General features: G+C 38.7%; 1 protein-coding gene across 1 annotated transcript in view; it reads left to right on the top strand.

Annotated features, from left to right (window-relative positions):
• Positions 1–16146, top strand: part of COBL (cordon-bleu WH2 repeat protein) — a 109661-nt gene that overhangs the window by 40797 nt on the left and 52718 nt on the right. The window contains exon 7 of the mRNA XM_008948017.1: positions 1099–1293. Coding sequence (XP_008946265.1) covers positions 1099–1293 — 195 coding nt within the window. The remainder of the gene's footprint in view (positions 1–1098; positions 1294–16146) is intronic.

The raw sequence follows: 16146 nt of genomic DNA, 5'->3' as shown, positions 1-16146 counted from the left end.
CTGGTATCAGTGATGATTTCACAGCAGCCATTTCTGAGAAGAAATGACTGTCTCATAACTTAATTAAAAAGTAAAATCTTCAATTTAATATAGAACCTCCTCTTAATTAAGAGTAGCAAAAGATGACTCATAGGTTTTGATGAAAAAGCTTTTGCAAGATCTTTATTAGCAGATTAAAAAAACTAATTATGTTGAATTTAAGTGTCAAAACTAAATTAAAAATGCATATTTTCAAGCAATCATGTTTCTTGGTCTTTCTTATTTGTGGATTTACTACTGTATGACTATGCGACTAGAGTAGTGTATAACCAAATAGATAGTAATATTTGTATATTAATATAAACATATATTAAGGCTTTGCTCTGAAATCAGTGAAACTTTTTACATTGATTTTATTAGGTTCCCAATGAAAAATAGGTGATTTTTAACATGAAGGAATTACTGAAATGGTGTCTCTTGATTTCCTTTCTTCTGGGCCTCTTAAAATCCAGCATGGTGCCTGTCACTAGAAGTTCGTTTGCCCAGGTTAAATAGTTGCTTTCAGTAGATTGTAAGTTACTAGGTTTGATTGTGCATGAAAACCAGAAGTAGCTTGATGGTAGCAATTTCTTTTACATAAATTTGCAGAAAAGACTGGGGTAAATCAAGCAGATTGATAATAAAATAGACAAGGCTGGACACTTACAGCATGTAATTAATAGTGTTCTCATTTAAGCATAAATCTTGCTTTCAAAAATGTGTATTACTTACAATTTAAATACAACTGCAAATGCACTTGGATAACCATCATCGCGTGTTTTGATGAAGCTTGTATTTTAAAGAGCAAGCAGCAAAGTATTCCCATAGATACTGTTAAACTGCAGTAGGTGCTCATCCTGCCTCCTGACTTATTAATGCTGCCTGTAAGCATTGTTGCAGTTGACCTTTAGAAGTTTCCAAAAGTTACAGTTTGCAATTCAGCAAGTTTGGCAGGGGAACATACATGATTATTCATATCATTGTTTAAACGGTAACCAGATGTGTCTTGTTTTTCTTCTTTCTTTCTTTCCCATTGTTTTTAAAAAGTGATATTAATCCAAGACGTTAATCTATTTACAGGGTTTTTCCACAGCACCAAATTCCCCTTCGGTGAATTCTCGTTCCAGTAGCCTGGGCCCATCGCTGTCCCTTGGTAACATCTCAGGAATGACAGCAAACCCAGAAGTGAAAAAGCGCAGAGCACCTCCTCCACCAGTTGTGGCACCTGCATGGCAGAACACGGAAATGAGTGGACAAAACAAGGCAGCAGCACAGGTAACAGTGAACCACAGAATGGGCTTCTTTGCCTGATGTGCTGACTACCATCAGTCCGTTCCTCAGAGCTAAAGTCATTCACAGGTATATTGGCTAACCATTAACTACAGCTCATGAAAACTTTAGTTCCTACAAAATAAACTTATCAAAAGTCTTGGAGTTTTGTACACGTTTACTGAGCTTTCGTGAGTCTGCCCAAAGCTTTCTTCCACATCAAGAATCTTTCTAAACCAGAAAAGTTTTGTGAGACGTTATGCTTAAAAGGAGGTTGAATAAAAATTAAATAAGGCAGGAAAGCTGGAAATTGCATAAGATGATTGAGTATCTGTATTAGCCAGGGCAGTCCTGGAAAATGGGACAGTCCTGGAAAATGGGTGACAGTTCTAGTGACTGACAAAAATCTTCAGCATGCTATTTTGCCCAGATGGTTGTTAGGCTTTTGCCTATATCCCTATTTCCAGTGCTGCTGTGGGATACCAGATGATCTGCTCTGCATTTTGAGTTGTGTCATGTGACCTTTAAAGCAGTGCTCTGGTTTTGCTTTTAAATAAGGTCACTGTTCCACAGCACAGTTATGGGGAGTTAAATAGAAATGGGGGAAATCTTTCTGAGGACCTGACCCTTTAAAAGGAATAGACTTAAGGGAAAAGGAAATTCTTGTTGTTTTTATAGTGTCATTCAGGTATGTATGTATGGTACTAAACACAGGCAAGTACATTAAGACCTCTGGTTCCACCAAAAAATACTACGTTCTAAATGTAAACCATTGAAGTCAATGTGTAAAGCTATTTATGGATGCTAAATAAGAATGCGAGAAATCAATACCATCAAGATTGTATAATGTGGACCCACTCTTATCTGCCTAGGGCTTGCCCCTCTACAGCAAACTGATCTTTGGACAGTGAAGTATATTAGTGCAAAACAGGATCAGGAAGTAATCTTTGAGTTTAGTATAGTGGAGTAGGAGAAGTCTAATGCTCAATCTCACTATCTGTCACTCTTTTATTTATCTGTGTTAAGACATACATTAAGTGCCTTCTCCAGTAAAGAACTGTGTAAGCAAAATTTGTGCACACTCTTGGTAAAGGACTGTGGAATCTTATTTTCCCATTTTTAGGATATCTGAAAGTGTGATAGCATTGTTTCAGCTTCCAAAATTGCAATAGGTGCATTTGAAATAGCATTTGAGTATAGACACAGCTGAAGAGAAACAGCATTTTCTTGCACCATTTAGTGCACTTTATTTTTAAAACTTCTTTTTGAAATTCCAGCAGTAAATATATTGAAGTTTCTTGTGGCCCCTAGACTTAAACGTTTCATGTGTTTACGATAAATAGATCTTTCTGTACAAAAATACTATGGGATTATAACTCTGCAGTTTACCCGGGTATGGTAATCACAGACTGTATTATTGTGCTTTTCTCTTAGGCTTATCTCCTTGCAGTGTGACATTGAGATTTTAAGTTGTGTTGCGCAAAACCACTGAAAATCTAAACTCTCTTTAAACATGATAACATTTCTATTTTCAGCATTGTCGCAAATAGATTAAAATGCTGGCTTCCTGAAGCCTTTGGGAGAAACATATTTATTTTATATATCACAAGTAGCATACAGTACAGGGTCAACTTCAAATTCCCTTAGTATAAAGGAAAGCTGTTTTGAAGAAGGGAAACAGATAAAGGTTGTGTCCATATTGAAGTGAATTTTGGGCAATAGAAATGTCTTGTGTAGCTGAAAAAGCCAGTGAAGAGCATAGTAGTTCATGACCACAATTTCTAGAGTCGATTTGACTGCATTTGTTGGGTAAAGGACATTGCTATGAAAGTAGTTCCATAGATCAAAATATTAAACAGCCATGGTGTGCTTCTGAAGCTGCCAAGCTGAAAATTGGTCATAAGCTGCCCTGTAATTCGAACAAGAATATATGGAGTACAGTTGAAATGAAACTCAAGTTCCGTGAAATAATCGAAAAGCTGAGGGAAGAGATTAATTCTTCAGTATTATGTGCCAAGCTAGCAACAGAGATATTGTTTATAAGAAAACCCAAACAGTTCTATTTTATCTACATGCAGACTATCCAGTTTGCTGTGAAAATAGAGTAAAAAAATCTCAGGGTGTAAGTTTATTTCTTTAGTTTATGGGAAAGAATTAGCACTGATCTTTTTTTTTTGGGGAAGGACGTCAATTCCTTATTAATGGACTTCCTTCCAAAAGATAAGATGTTTGTTTAGAAAATTTTATTTATGTGCAACTGTTACTAACAGGAAGACACTGCAAAAGGGGAACATGTTTATTTCCAGTGAAGCTAGCACATTAATAGAAAATTAAAAAGGTGGTGTTCTGAACTCTCAGAAGGTTTTTTATTTTTTAACTATCTGCTTCCATAAAGTTTTGTAGAGAAATGAATACTGTAGCTGTTAAGAATACCTGTAGTTTGACTTTCAAACCAAATAAGCCTGTTATTTTTATCCAGTTGTTAAGCTGCAGTGCATTTAGTTTTCTTTACAGCACAGATGATCCTTTTGGAATGTGTATCTAGTCTCCATGCCTAGTAATTGCAGTTTTGATGTGTATGAAGACTGGGGTGTTTTAATTTATGCTTCAGACTTGGATTTTCTCCACTCACTTTTCTGGATAGGTGGATTACTGCAATATAATTTTGCCATATTGCAGCTTTTGTTTCTACGGAGCTTACAGTAATTTACCTCCTTGAGGGTAAGGCCCCTGCAGTAGCTTTAATTATTTTTTCGTGCAGCATCATTAGTTATCCATGTCTGCTTAAAGGTAGTGTTCCCTCTGTAACTGTTTTAAATTTCCCCTAGAAAATGCTAGTTTCTGTTCATAGCACAACTGAGCAATGTTTCAGTGTGCCTAACATGCACTAATGCACAAAGGAATGCAGAGTCAAAGAAAGGAGTCTACAGATTTCTTCCCTGAAGACTTCCCCTGGGTTTTTTAAACATCTTCCAAGTGGTGCTATTTAGAATAATAAGAAGTCACTTGAAAAACATATTCTTCAAAAGACCAAGGTGGGGTAACATTTACAGTATGAAGTCCATGCAGTTGGATGCTTTAGAAGCAAGGAGGTCCTCTCCATTCTGAAGTTGCCACATGAAGCCCACAGCATCTGGACAGTAGAGCAGAAGAGTTTAGGGGTGAGCAAAAGCTGAACCCCCTTCACAAAGAGTTTCTGTTCTCAGTCACAGCACTTCAGATGATATGCTAGCAGAATTTGTGACCACCTTACAGTAGACACAGTATAAACTGAGTCCCCATCCCAAAATGCATGCAGACAAAATATATAAGACAAAAACCTGTGTGAGTATGCCATTGTAGATAGAGCACACAGAGAAACACCACATGTGAAGTCTGACAAAATTAACTGGATGTCTTCAGAGGTTTATTCGGTGACATCTCTTCAAAAGAAGAGTGACTCTTCAAAATGTAGTATGTTTGGGTCATTTCTTGGAAGAACTGTTGAATTGATTATTTGAGTCTTTTGAAGATCTGAGAGTATTGTGCACTGGCAAATGAGTTTGTAGGAATATTACTTTTTTTTTTAGCATGGATGGGAAGATACAGAAATTGGAGTGAGAGAGGATGATAAGAAGACCTCAGGGATGTTCTGTAGGAGCCTTTTCTATGGAATGGAGTGGTTTATTCAGAATAAAGCTTATTCGTGAGGCTTTTGGAGACAACATGAAAATTAGAAGAGGGCCCTTCAGTGCGTTCATCTGTACAATAGTTCTAATGTCAACTCCAGAAGCCAGAAATGCAACCTGTAGACTGTGGTAAAGGAGCCATGTGCTATTTCAGCTGCTGCAATTTTTCAGAACAAAAGCACTTTCATATACTATGTAGATCTATCAGGAGTCATCTGAGATTACTAGCCAGTCAAATTCCTGTACTAATAGAAGAATAGGGTGATATAACAGATAAAATATTCCAACATTTGTTTCATAGATTTTAGTCTTAGCTGTTATATGGCAAGACGTTCAAGGTTTGAATAAAAATTGTGTCATTGCTTTCAGTGCAGGTGAGGAACTGGTCTCACCATTTCAGAAGGTTCCACTGTAAACCAATAAAATTTTCAGGCTTATTTCCATGTTAATATAGTTGCCTGGAGGTTGCTGTAGACAAACTAATGTATGTGACATACTGTAGGGTTTGTGCTGCTTCTTACATTCTTCTCTTCTCCATTAAGATCTCAAACTTGGGTTGCTGAGGACAGTTGTTGACACCCCATTCTTGGTGAAGGCCAGACCTTTAGAGCAGACTACTTCCTTGTGTTTTATCAACGCTGGTATTTTCTTACCAAGAATAACTTCTTCATCGAAGAGGCCTACTCACGTGAATTAAAAGGAATAGTGCAGCCAAAGAGAGTCACAGGCTTACTCATATAATTACTGGCAGGTTTCTTTCTCCCTACTGCCAGTTTATTTTTGACCAATTTTATGCCTAAATGAGAAGTTCAGTTTTAAGAGAATAATCTCAACATGAACAAATAAAAATAAGACTTTCATATCTTTGCTGGAGAAAATGAGGTACACTAAAAAATTGCCAAATTTATTGTTTATATAAAGAAGTTACTTTCAGTATTTGCTCTATGTCTTATTAAATGGAAGGAAGTTAAAAACGTTGAAATGCAGAGGAAGTGTTTTAATTGGCATTTTAGTTGATGATTTCTGATACTGAACATCACATAGGAGTTTTCTTCTTTTTTTTCTTTTTTGTTTTTCCCTTTTCAAGTGTTTCTGTACTCCAATTGGAGGTAGCAGCCTCCTATGACATATGTTCCCCTGTTCCAGTGCATATTGCACTTGAAAGAGTGATGATTCTGCTGACAGTTGTTGATGGGAGTGCCACGAACCTGGCACGACGCTGGCTTAGGGACCCTAGCCATTTAGTAGTTTTTTAATTCCTTTGGTATGGATGCCTTTCTTGCAGCAGAATTTGTTTTAACAGTACTATTCACTGTCCTTTTATATATAAAGTAGTATAAATAGAATGCACCAGTGATTGAAAGCTCAGGTCCCCTCTGGTTGGCTGAGCATATTAGGAGTGTGTCAAAAGGAGGAAATACTCCAGTGAAATGTCCTGGTGAAAACCATTGAATTTGTGCCAGTCTGCAGGCAAACATGAAATACTTAAAATGACATCGCAGATGAGCACAGCATATAGTGAAAACGTACCTGGAATTCATTCTGCCAGCAAGAACCACAGAATAATGTTCAAGTAGTGAAAATAAAGGACAGACAGTGAAGGAAGTGTATGAGTAAAATCATATTGAAGTCATATTTAACATACTAAATTTCTTCAAAGTGTTATTACACTGTAGACTCAGTAATGTTTCCAGAATCAGTCTCTGTATTTGCAGTTCTCCATTTTGCTTGTGTATGTGAGTATGCTACAGGCATGGACTTAGAAGCCACTTGGAAATGTGACTCATTATCTTCCTTAGGAGTAAAATGTATTTTCAAACAGTGGCCCAGGTTTTTAGAAAGGGTTAGCTCAACTGTCTGTAATTAGGAAGCTGAGTTTGTAGCTTGATGTTTTCCAGACTTCAAAGATGTCAGAAGCTACGTCTGGTTGCTCAGCAACTCAGTGTCTGGCCACTGTGATTTTAATACCATATTATTTTTCACTGTGCCACCTTCTGTTGCAAAAGGAGTTTAAACTGAGATTGTTAATATAAAAACCTCAGCAAAGCAAGCAGTTCTTCCACTAATGTCCCCACAGTGTTTTTGGTTTTGTTTTTTTTTTTTTTCAGATATCTTTCTTGCAAGTTTGCATGAAAGGATCACCAGTCTTCCACCTTACTTCTTCATAATCTAATGTCACAGATTTGTCATTAGCTCACTGCAAGGATGATCTTGATTGGTATGAAATCACACTGTTATTGCTGTTCTCCTCATATTTTCAAAATGACATATTTCCCTGTGGCTGCAAAATAATCCCTAAAGCAATGAAGACAGATCCTGTAGAGCAGTGTAGGGTAAGGTACACTCCTGGTATGTACAGCTGTGTCACTAAGGATGCCATCAGTAGAGCTCCTTCTGTGTGCTCTGTCAGTTCAGGTTTATTGAATCTGCTCTGCCCCTGGGTATGTTGGATAAATCTGGTATTTCAAATAATAATACTGGCGCAGTTGGTGTTCCTTCTGAGAAGCAGCCACAAGTGCTTAGAAAACAACATGTGTTTGCGTGAATGGCAGCCTTTTTCCCCTCACAATTTTCTTGGACTATCAGAGGCATCAGTTTATGGGAGAGGCATAATGCCAGCAGGCACTGTAATTGCAGAGTTTAGGGACAGAAGAGTAATTCTGTCTGGAATAATAAAAAGAATAATAAACTGGAGGAGAACATACACCATGGTTACAAACAGAACTGAGATTTATTGTAGGAAGGTGTCTGAAACTGACTTGATTAGCATATACTGTGATCACCTCTCTAAGCACCATACTCTTACCAGCTTATTATCTTCTACTTCAATCTTTGTGCATCTGCTGTAATTCATTATTGTGAAAACTCCACTCAGTCAGAGTCCTGTGGTCCAAGAGGAAAAGTGTCAAACTGCTTTAGGTTTACCTAGGTGGGTTGATCCTACTTTTGTAGAAATTATTGCAGTCATACTTGAGGGAGAGGTTGGTTGGTTTTTGCACTGCAGCAGAGTTGCTGTAGGTATTTTCTTCCCTTTTACCTTAAATGTTTTTCTGTACTTCTGTATAAGGTGAAAAGCAATAAGCAGTTCATGGTGGAGACCATCTGACAGTTGTCTTCTGTTTCAATACGGAGCCCAGATTTCAGCAAAAGGGAGGATGGACTCAGATTATGTTACGTCTTTTATAGGTTATACCTAAGCCAGAAATGTGTACTTGAAGTCAACAAGATAGAAGTGCATGTTTTTTTATCATCTTTCAGAGAGGAAGGGAGGTTTCTTTTGACTCATAGATCTTCTGGGTGAGGTCTTCTCAACCTTACTCTTATGACACATTTCCTTTCTCCCTTAAGTGTTCTGTGAATGTATTTTTGGTTTGCTTTGAGTGTTTTTTGTTTTGTTTTGTTTTTCTGTGGCACATCCAGAAGGTCTCTTTTAAGAATAACAGATACTTTTTTCACATTCTGAGGAAGGATGCAATGAATTGGTTTCTGATGTAGCTGTTTTCAAAAATGTCTTTAACTGCTACAGAATACTGCATCTTCTGGGTCACTTCTCAGGTTTTTATTGGTTCCCTGAGGATAAGAAAGCAGGATTCATTCCAAAGAAAGAGGAAGTACACTTGACTAACTTTTTCATTTTTTAAAAAAATGTTGATTAAAAAGAATACAGTGGCTGGGTTTGTGCACCTTTTTATTTTTTTCTGGTTTGATTTTCTTTTTCTGCATGAAGAGGGCCTGCTTGAAATGTGAATGGTGCATGTTATTTTTAAAAGTTCCTTTGTCTGAGGATGTTGTCAGTGCTACCTATGATCTTCTCCATTTTTGGTGGCAGACTTGTTAGAATTCTCAGGCTATGTGTGATGCTCTCAAGCATTCTTGTGATGAGGGCTGTGGTATTGAATCTTTATTAAAAAACACTGTTCAGGTGTCCAGGTTATGTAAGCCTTAAAGAAGAAACCTCTTTTTTTTTTTTTTTTTTTCATAAGTCAGCAGGTAGTTAAGAATGTATGAGATGTCCTTCCATGGTTTAAGAATAAACCTAATACTAATTTGTAGAGCTTTTGAGATGGTAGAGGGGTAGTATAGCTGCTAAGAAAACTTGTTAAGTCATGCTCTTTTCCTAGTTTTTGTGTTAGAGTTGGATAACAGTTGCTGGAGTGCACACTGTACTGCTGCATGATGTCAGATGAGAGGCAGGGGACAGTATTTAGATAAGGTCAAAGAGTAGCTGAGTCTATCTCTGTGTGCTAATACAGATAGATAATTAATAGGTACAGCCATTAAAAATCAAGATTGTACCTTTTTCTCTGTATTATACATCAAATTCATGTATCAGTTGGTTATTTTGGAGGTACTAGGCTGTAAGTACTGCATGGTAATTAAGAAACTTTCCATTAGGTTTTTAGAATCCATCTGTCTTTGGGGCTTTTATTTCAGTCATTCTGTCTGAAATTTTATTTAGAAACTTGTTTACTTCATTTATGCATTTCTGTAGATGTTGAGAGTTTATGAGTATAATGGGGTCTTTTTCCTTTGCTCATAAAGACAGATAAAAGTAATTTATTTGGCCCACTGACATAAACACTGCCTTACTCTTTGACCAGAGAATTGCCTACTATTCTCCTAGGGTGGTAAAACAGTTCAACTTTGCTTTATGTTTTTCACAGGTTAAGGTTGTCCACACAGGCAGATAATGAAAATCAAACTTGTCCAATAGCATAGATAAGGAATGCACTTTAGTCTGTCTAAGGAGTGCACTCAAATTCCTTTGTCCGAGCAGCAGCTGCAAAGGGATTTAAGATGATGCACTGGAGACTGCAGTGCTACCTGAAATGGAAGACTGTATAAAACAACAGTATCTGTATTAAGTCTCTTTCTATTGTGCGGAAGAAATCGCTAAAAAATTATTGAAGAGTATTGCTAAATGCTACCAATGCAACATTTTGGGTTTTCAAAAAGAAATTCAGAGAAAAAAGATGGAAGTAAAGTTGGTGTTTGCAAAGTATGGAGGAAATCAAGAAAACTATAAGCCTTCTAATGTAGCTTATGCACTGGAAAAAATTACTAGGAATATAAAAATTTAACTAGTTGGCATCTCTGTGAAGACAATGAATAGGGTAAATGTAGCTTTAGTAAAACAGAAACTCTGCTTTACAACTCCCTTAGAGTGCTCTTGACGCGTTCAGCAAGTAGCAGATGGATATGTGTGATCTGGCTGATACAGTCTTTCTGAGTTTCCCTGAAGTTTCCACTGAGTTTGCTCAGCAGGGATTTCTGAAGGAAACCAAGTCTCCATTCCATAGGGAGGAAGGTCATCTCACTCTTAAATAACAGGAAGGGAAGGGTCTGCTTATCTATTGGTGGCATGTGCAACAGCTTGGAATATTTGAGGATCCATGTTCATAGTGTTAAGAAATGACCTAGAAGAGAACAGTAAAGTGACAAAGTTCGTTTCTGCTGCTTGAGTTATCCAGACAGCAAGGACAACGGCTGAGTATGAAGAACAACTGTGGAAAGACCTTACTCACCTGGAGTACTGTGTCCAGCTCTGGAGTCCTTAGCACAAGGGCATGAACCTGTTGGAGCAGGTCCAGAGGAGGGCCACAGAAATGATCAGGGGGCTGGAACACCACTAATGTGAAGAAAGGCTGAAAGAGTTAGGGTTGTTTAGTCTGGAGAAGACAAGGCTCTGGGGAGACCTTATCGTAGCCATCAGTACTAAAGGAGGCTTATATGAAAGGTGAGGACAGACTTTTTAGTAGGGCCTGTTGTGACAGGACAAGGAGTAATGGTGTTAAACTAAAAGAGGGTAGAATTCAGGCTAAATATAGTGAAGAATTTTTTTACAATGAGAGTGATGAAACATTGGCATAGGTTGCCCAGAGAGGTGGCAGGTGTCCTATCCCTGGAAAGATTCAAGGCGACGTTGGACGGGGCTTTGAGCAATCAGATCTAGTTAAAGATGTCTCTATTCACTGCAGGGGGCTTGGACTAGATGACCTTGAAACATCCCTTCCAATTGACCATTCTATGATTGAGTGCTGCAGCACTTGCCGGTGAAATACTGGGGTCTGAACCCCGAGCCCCAAATTAAGGTTGACATATGGATGATTCCCACAGCCCTTCATACAGAGGTGGTGAGTTTGCCTTATGGCTTCCCCCCAGGGTGCGGCCGGCCCTGCAGGGAGAGCCAGAAGGGAAATGAGCCCCAGGGGTCCCGCACTGAGTTGACAAAGGTCAGGTGTCTGCTTGGGGATAAAAGCTGGGACCACTTGCAGGGAGTCAGGAGTGTCTGTCTGTGGAGTGCACTCCCCAGAGCTTCCTGGTTCAGGGCAGACCTCCTGACTCTCCCTGGAGCTGGGCCCTGGTCTGTTTAGGCCTTTGCGCACGTGGGTCGATCGGGTGAGAGTCGCCATGTGGGCACCTTTCTCTTATGTGTTTAACTGGCTGGTTTGGCTGTTCCCCATACCAACTATGGGCAACCTCGGTTCACTGTTTGTACCACCTGTTGTGGGCTGAGTCACATCTTTTGTGGGATTGTTGGGGGTGGTGTCGATTATGTACCAGCTGATTGACTTGTTTGTACCCCCGGTGGTCATTCAGGTCATAATGTTTGTGTCTACAATACAGTCTGCGTATTGGATCCTCTTCCTGCTGGTGCTATCATTTTTGTTAGGGCTGGTCATTGGCAAAACAGCAGGTGAGAGCAAGTGTGAAGTACGGTATGTAAGACCAGTCTGAATTCTCCCTAATGCCTTGTAAAATACTGTTTTCTCAGCTGGCAGTAGCCAGTTAGGACATTCTGAGGATCATTAGACATACTTCTTTGAAGAAAGGCAGTTAAAAGCTCAACAGCAATCAAGAAAGCAAATCAGCTGCAGAGCCTTTTAGGAGAGGAAAAGAGGGTAAAAAGAGAATTTTATTACACTATTGTATTGTGAGCTTTATTATGCAATCTTAAATGCTGCAGTAGCTTTCCCCGTGTTTGAGAAAGGTATTACAGAATGGGAAAGGACTCACTGAAGGGCATCAAGGATGATCTCAAGTATGGAGTAGCTTAATACAGGGACATCTGTATAGCTTAAGTAAACCATGATTCTTCATCTTGAAAAGACGGCATGAAGCCTATGTAGAGAGATTTGACTGTTCAACAGTCATTACAAGAGCATTTGTAGGAATAAGCTAGTAGGAAACAGGCAAACCACACAAAACTAAGAGTGTGGTTCTTCATGAAGCAATAGATTTGTGGAACTCCTTGCCAAGGGTTGATGTGGGTGCCAGAAGTTTACATGGACTCAAGAGGAGCAAATGCTGCAAGGATGACAGGTCCATTGGAGATTTTTAAAGGTAAACCACGTCAGGAAGTCCCTGACATGAATGTGATTGCTGGCTGCAAAAGTACTGGGCAGAAGGTAGTATCAAACATACCTTCCCTTTTCCTCTGCTGTCCTCTAGGTGCTTTCCACAGTCTGATAGAGAAGCCTGAGCAGAACCCTTGATTTAACCCAGTACAGCTATTTTTGGACGATACTGAGTAGACTTGTACCTAAATGTTCATCTCATAGGATCTGTTACCACTCCAGGAAAGTCACTGGCAGCATTCTCAATGACTTCACTAGGTCTTCTTATCACTGGTAACTTGATAGCCAGACAATATGTCTCTCATTAAAAGAGAAACAGCTGTCTTCGATGGTTATTCCCAGTCATCATTCTCTTTGTTTTGCACTTGCAAAACGGAACTGTCAGTTTTGCCAGTAAATGATAGGATCCATAAGAATTCTACAGCATGAACCCTGAAGCAACCTGCCTGGTATGCATGTTACAACTTAGTACTGTAACTGCAGTATCAAAGAGCCCTACAGGACTCTGAGGGTTGTATTTGCAGCCCCTCTGGGCTTCATCTCAAAATACTGAGATGAGAGTATGCAGCTCAAATTACAGGTAGCTGGGAGCTGTGTGGGTCCATCCGTCAAATCCACATCTCTCCAGTTTAGAGACAAGGATGTCATGCAGGACTCTCAAATGCTTTGCACAGGTCCAGGTAGATGATGTCAGTTTCTACAGGAGGCCACCAAATTTGTCAGGCATGGTTTGCCCTAAGTTGCCCATGTTGGCTGTCACCAGTCACCTCCTTATTTTCTGTGTGCCCCAGCATAGTTGCCAGGATCCATTCAAGATCTGCTCTGTGATCTTCCTGGGCACAGAGGTGACACTGACTGGCCCATAGTTCCTCAGGTCTTCCTTTTTTCCCTTTTTAAAAATGGGGGTTATGCTTCCCCTTTTTCAGTCAGTGGGTTGATCTCTTATGAGTGACTGGTCTCTTGCAGAGTGTTGCTTTCCTGATCTATCCACTGTTGTCCAAAGGACTGAGGAATGGTTCTTTAAGAAGAGTATACGTGTGTGGAGCTTTTCTTAATGGCTTTCAGTTAACTGCCTTGTGCTGAAAAAGCCATGTGCAAACTGTTGCCCTTCACAGACATGAAATTCTATGATTACATAAGTTAAGTTCTGTAGAAACAGCCACCTTTGTAACTGGTCATAAACCTGGAAAGTTTTATCTTTTTAGTATTTCCACTGGAGCTGAACCTGTCTAGTGCTATCCAATTGCAGAGTCCATTATCAAGATGTATTAGAACCAAGTAGTAGAAACAAGAGTGAGTAGGAAAGGAGATCTGCGGTCCTTAGAATGCCCTACACCAGAGTAAATTACCAAGAATTTACAACAATTAATTTCCAGTTTGAAGTTGATTTGTTTCCCTGAAGAGTTTAAACGAGATATGCAGTTAGCTGAATGAGAAGTATCCAGATTTGTTCTTTTCATGTCTGACAGAACAATGCTCAGATGGCAAACATGAAACCAGCTGACAGAACATCAGATAAAGTTTTCTGTGCAGTCTGGATGCTTAAGTTCACTGAGCAAGTACACTCAAGCTTGGATGACTGAGGCAGGCCCAAATAAAGAGGAAAGAGAAAGGCACAATGATGGCTGAAGGCTTATTTTGCTGTCACGTGAAGCATCAAATTTAGGAAGGCTCAAAAAAAGCTGTTAGTGAAAGGCAGTAATTTGTACTTACTTTTATGAGAAAAACAGCTTTAAAAATTAATTGTGGCATATGCACACTTAAACACATTCTTTTAAAGTAGTTATCAAAGGCTATAGCTAGATGATACATGTTTTACAGTGACTACATTCGCAATATATTCAAACAGTATCAGCTAAAGTTAGGTTACATTTAATATTATATTTCCAAATTTTCTTGTCTATACATCTAAAGAAATTGCATAGATTCAGTCCAAATTGCCACCCTTCCTCTTTAGAAATCCTAATGCATAGCTTCATGTTGCTGCACATATATTTACTATTAGCATGTGACCCATCTTATTTTAAAAAAAAAATCAGAAAGCATTTATATATCTTTAGGCAACTCCTATTTTAGGCAAGCAACATTTCCCAGGAGTTTTTGTGTGTGCCCTTTTTTCATTAATTTGTCATTAATATACTTACTTTCCAGCCTTTTTTTCCCTGTAATTTTAAATAGACTAACGTGTTCCAGTGTGATGAATTAATTAAAAGGAATCAGCTTTCTCAGTCACAAAGTGATCAAGTGCAGTTGATTATATTTTTCCTGAGTTTGGCCAGTATGAATGAGAATGTTAGTGCAGAATTTCAGTAGAGGTTTTGATGTTAGCCATTAGATGCAGCCTCTCAGTAGTGGACGGGGAAGTAAAACTGCTTTTACAGTGGCCCTTGGAGAATGTGTCTTCACTCAGATAAAGTTCACAGTCAATTAAAAAGTTTTGCACCAGAGGAACTTAAAATTTTAAAGTCTGATTTATAATAACGACTTTTTCTGAAAGGAGAATACTGCTTCTTTAGCTATGGAAAAAAATCTGCTGCTTTGTAAGTGGAGGCTACAGTGTGGCTTTACTGCATTTTTAGAAATATGTTTTTTTGCAGCTTTGTCCAGGAAACAGTAGCAATGTCAGGTCAGCAGTGCTTTAAATTGCTTACCCACTTTAACTGAAGGCTGGACTGTGTGAAGTGCTGAGTGGTCCATGTTTCAGCTTGGAATAGGCTGTTGTAAAGGGATGGCAGAATGTCATTGAGAAATTTTGTAAGATTCCTCCCATGACTTGCTTTCCTGTTGTTTTCTCCAAGGTAGTGTAGTCCTGCACTATAACTTATGTAGGTATTCTCTGAATTGACATCAGAGTGACCTAGTGATCCCTAATACATGTGTGAGAACCCAAGCAAGGTGAGCTTGCAGGGTCTTTATTTTACAGTTTAATGTATATCATATAATAATCATGCAAGAATACAAGATTAGTTTGACAGGAGGGCTTCTGATTTATGGTAGTGGTTAATAAAATAGATTTTTTAAATTTTTTTTCTTTATTTGTTGGCAAGAAAACATACATCTTGAGAGTTGAGTCCATAAATTACGTGCAAGAAAATTCTTGGAATAGTCTTTTTGCCAACATCAGTAGTGATCTTTTGCAATAATCCAGTTGCTTCTGGCTGTGAGTTCATGGATCACCTGCCAACTATTCTGAACAGACTATACTACCTGCCTTGGGAATAATACCACAACTGACCATCTGGTGAGATCATGATAGTATCACTTGACCTCCACATGTGGTCTCTTGTCAAGCACTTCATTGAAAACTGGCAAGACATCAGGGCCTGAACATACTGTTCTGTGCAGCCCTGAATTTTGGCAGGGTTGCAACATTTAGTAAGTAAACTTCATCTGGCTTGCAAGTCACAGACAAATAGGACAGGCTGATGTCATCGTACAGTTTAACTCTCATTAAAGAGAAAGTGTGTGTCAAGTAATTATTAGGCTTTGTTGAGCAAGGCATTTAGGGGAAGTTAATAGACAAAGATCATTTTAAGCAGCAAGACTTTTGAAGAGCTGGCATTCAGTAGGCAATGAAAAATGACCATAACACAGTGCTTAATTTAGAAACTGGGTTTGTGTCACTTTCCAGATTTTGCTTGGTAAGTCCACCTTCCTTAGATCCTAAATTAAAAAGGTGTAAAATTACAGAATAGAAAAAATGAGTAAATAAATGCTGTGTAAATCAGGTTTAATTTAGTGGCATAATGGCATTGTAGTCTGGTCATTGTTTAGCTAAATAAGAAAGCAAGAAAAAAACATCACAAGTATAATCTAGTGAAAACTGTTCTCTG

Source organism: Merops nubicus, unplaced genomic scaffold (genome assembly GCF_000691845.1).
Source record: "Merops nubicus isolate BGI_N331 unplaced genomic scaffold, ASM69184v1 scaffold2789, whole genome shotgun sequence".
Lineage (NCBI taxonomy): Eukaryota > Metazoa > Chordata > Aves > Coraciiformes > Meropidae > Merops > Merops nubicus.
Note: the sequence above shows the minus strand (reverse complement) of the source record. Positions and strands in the feature narration are given on the sequence as shown.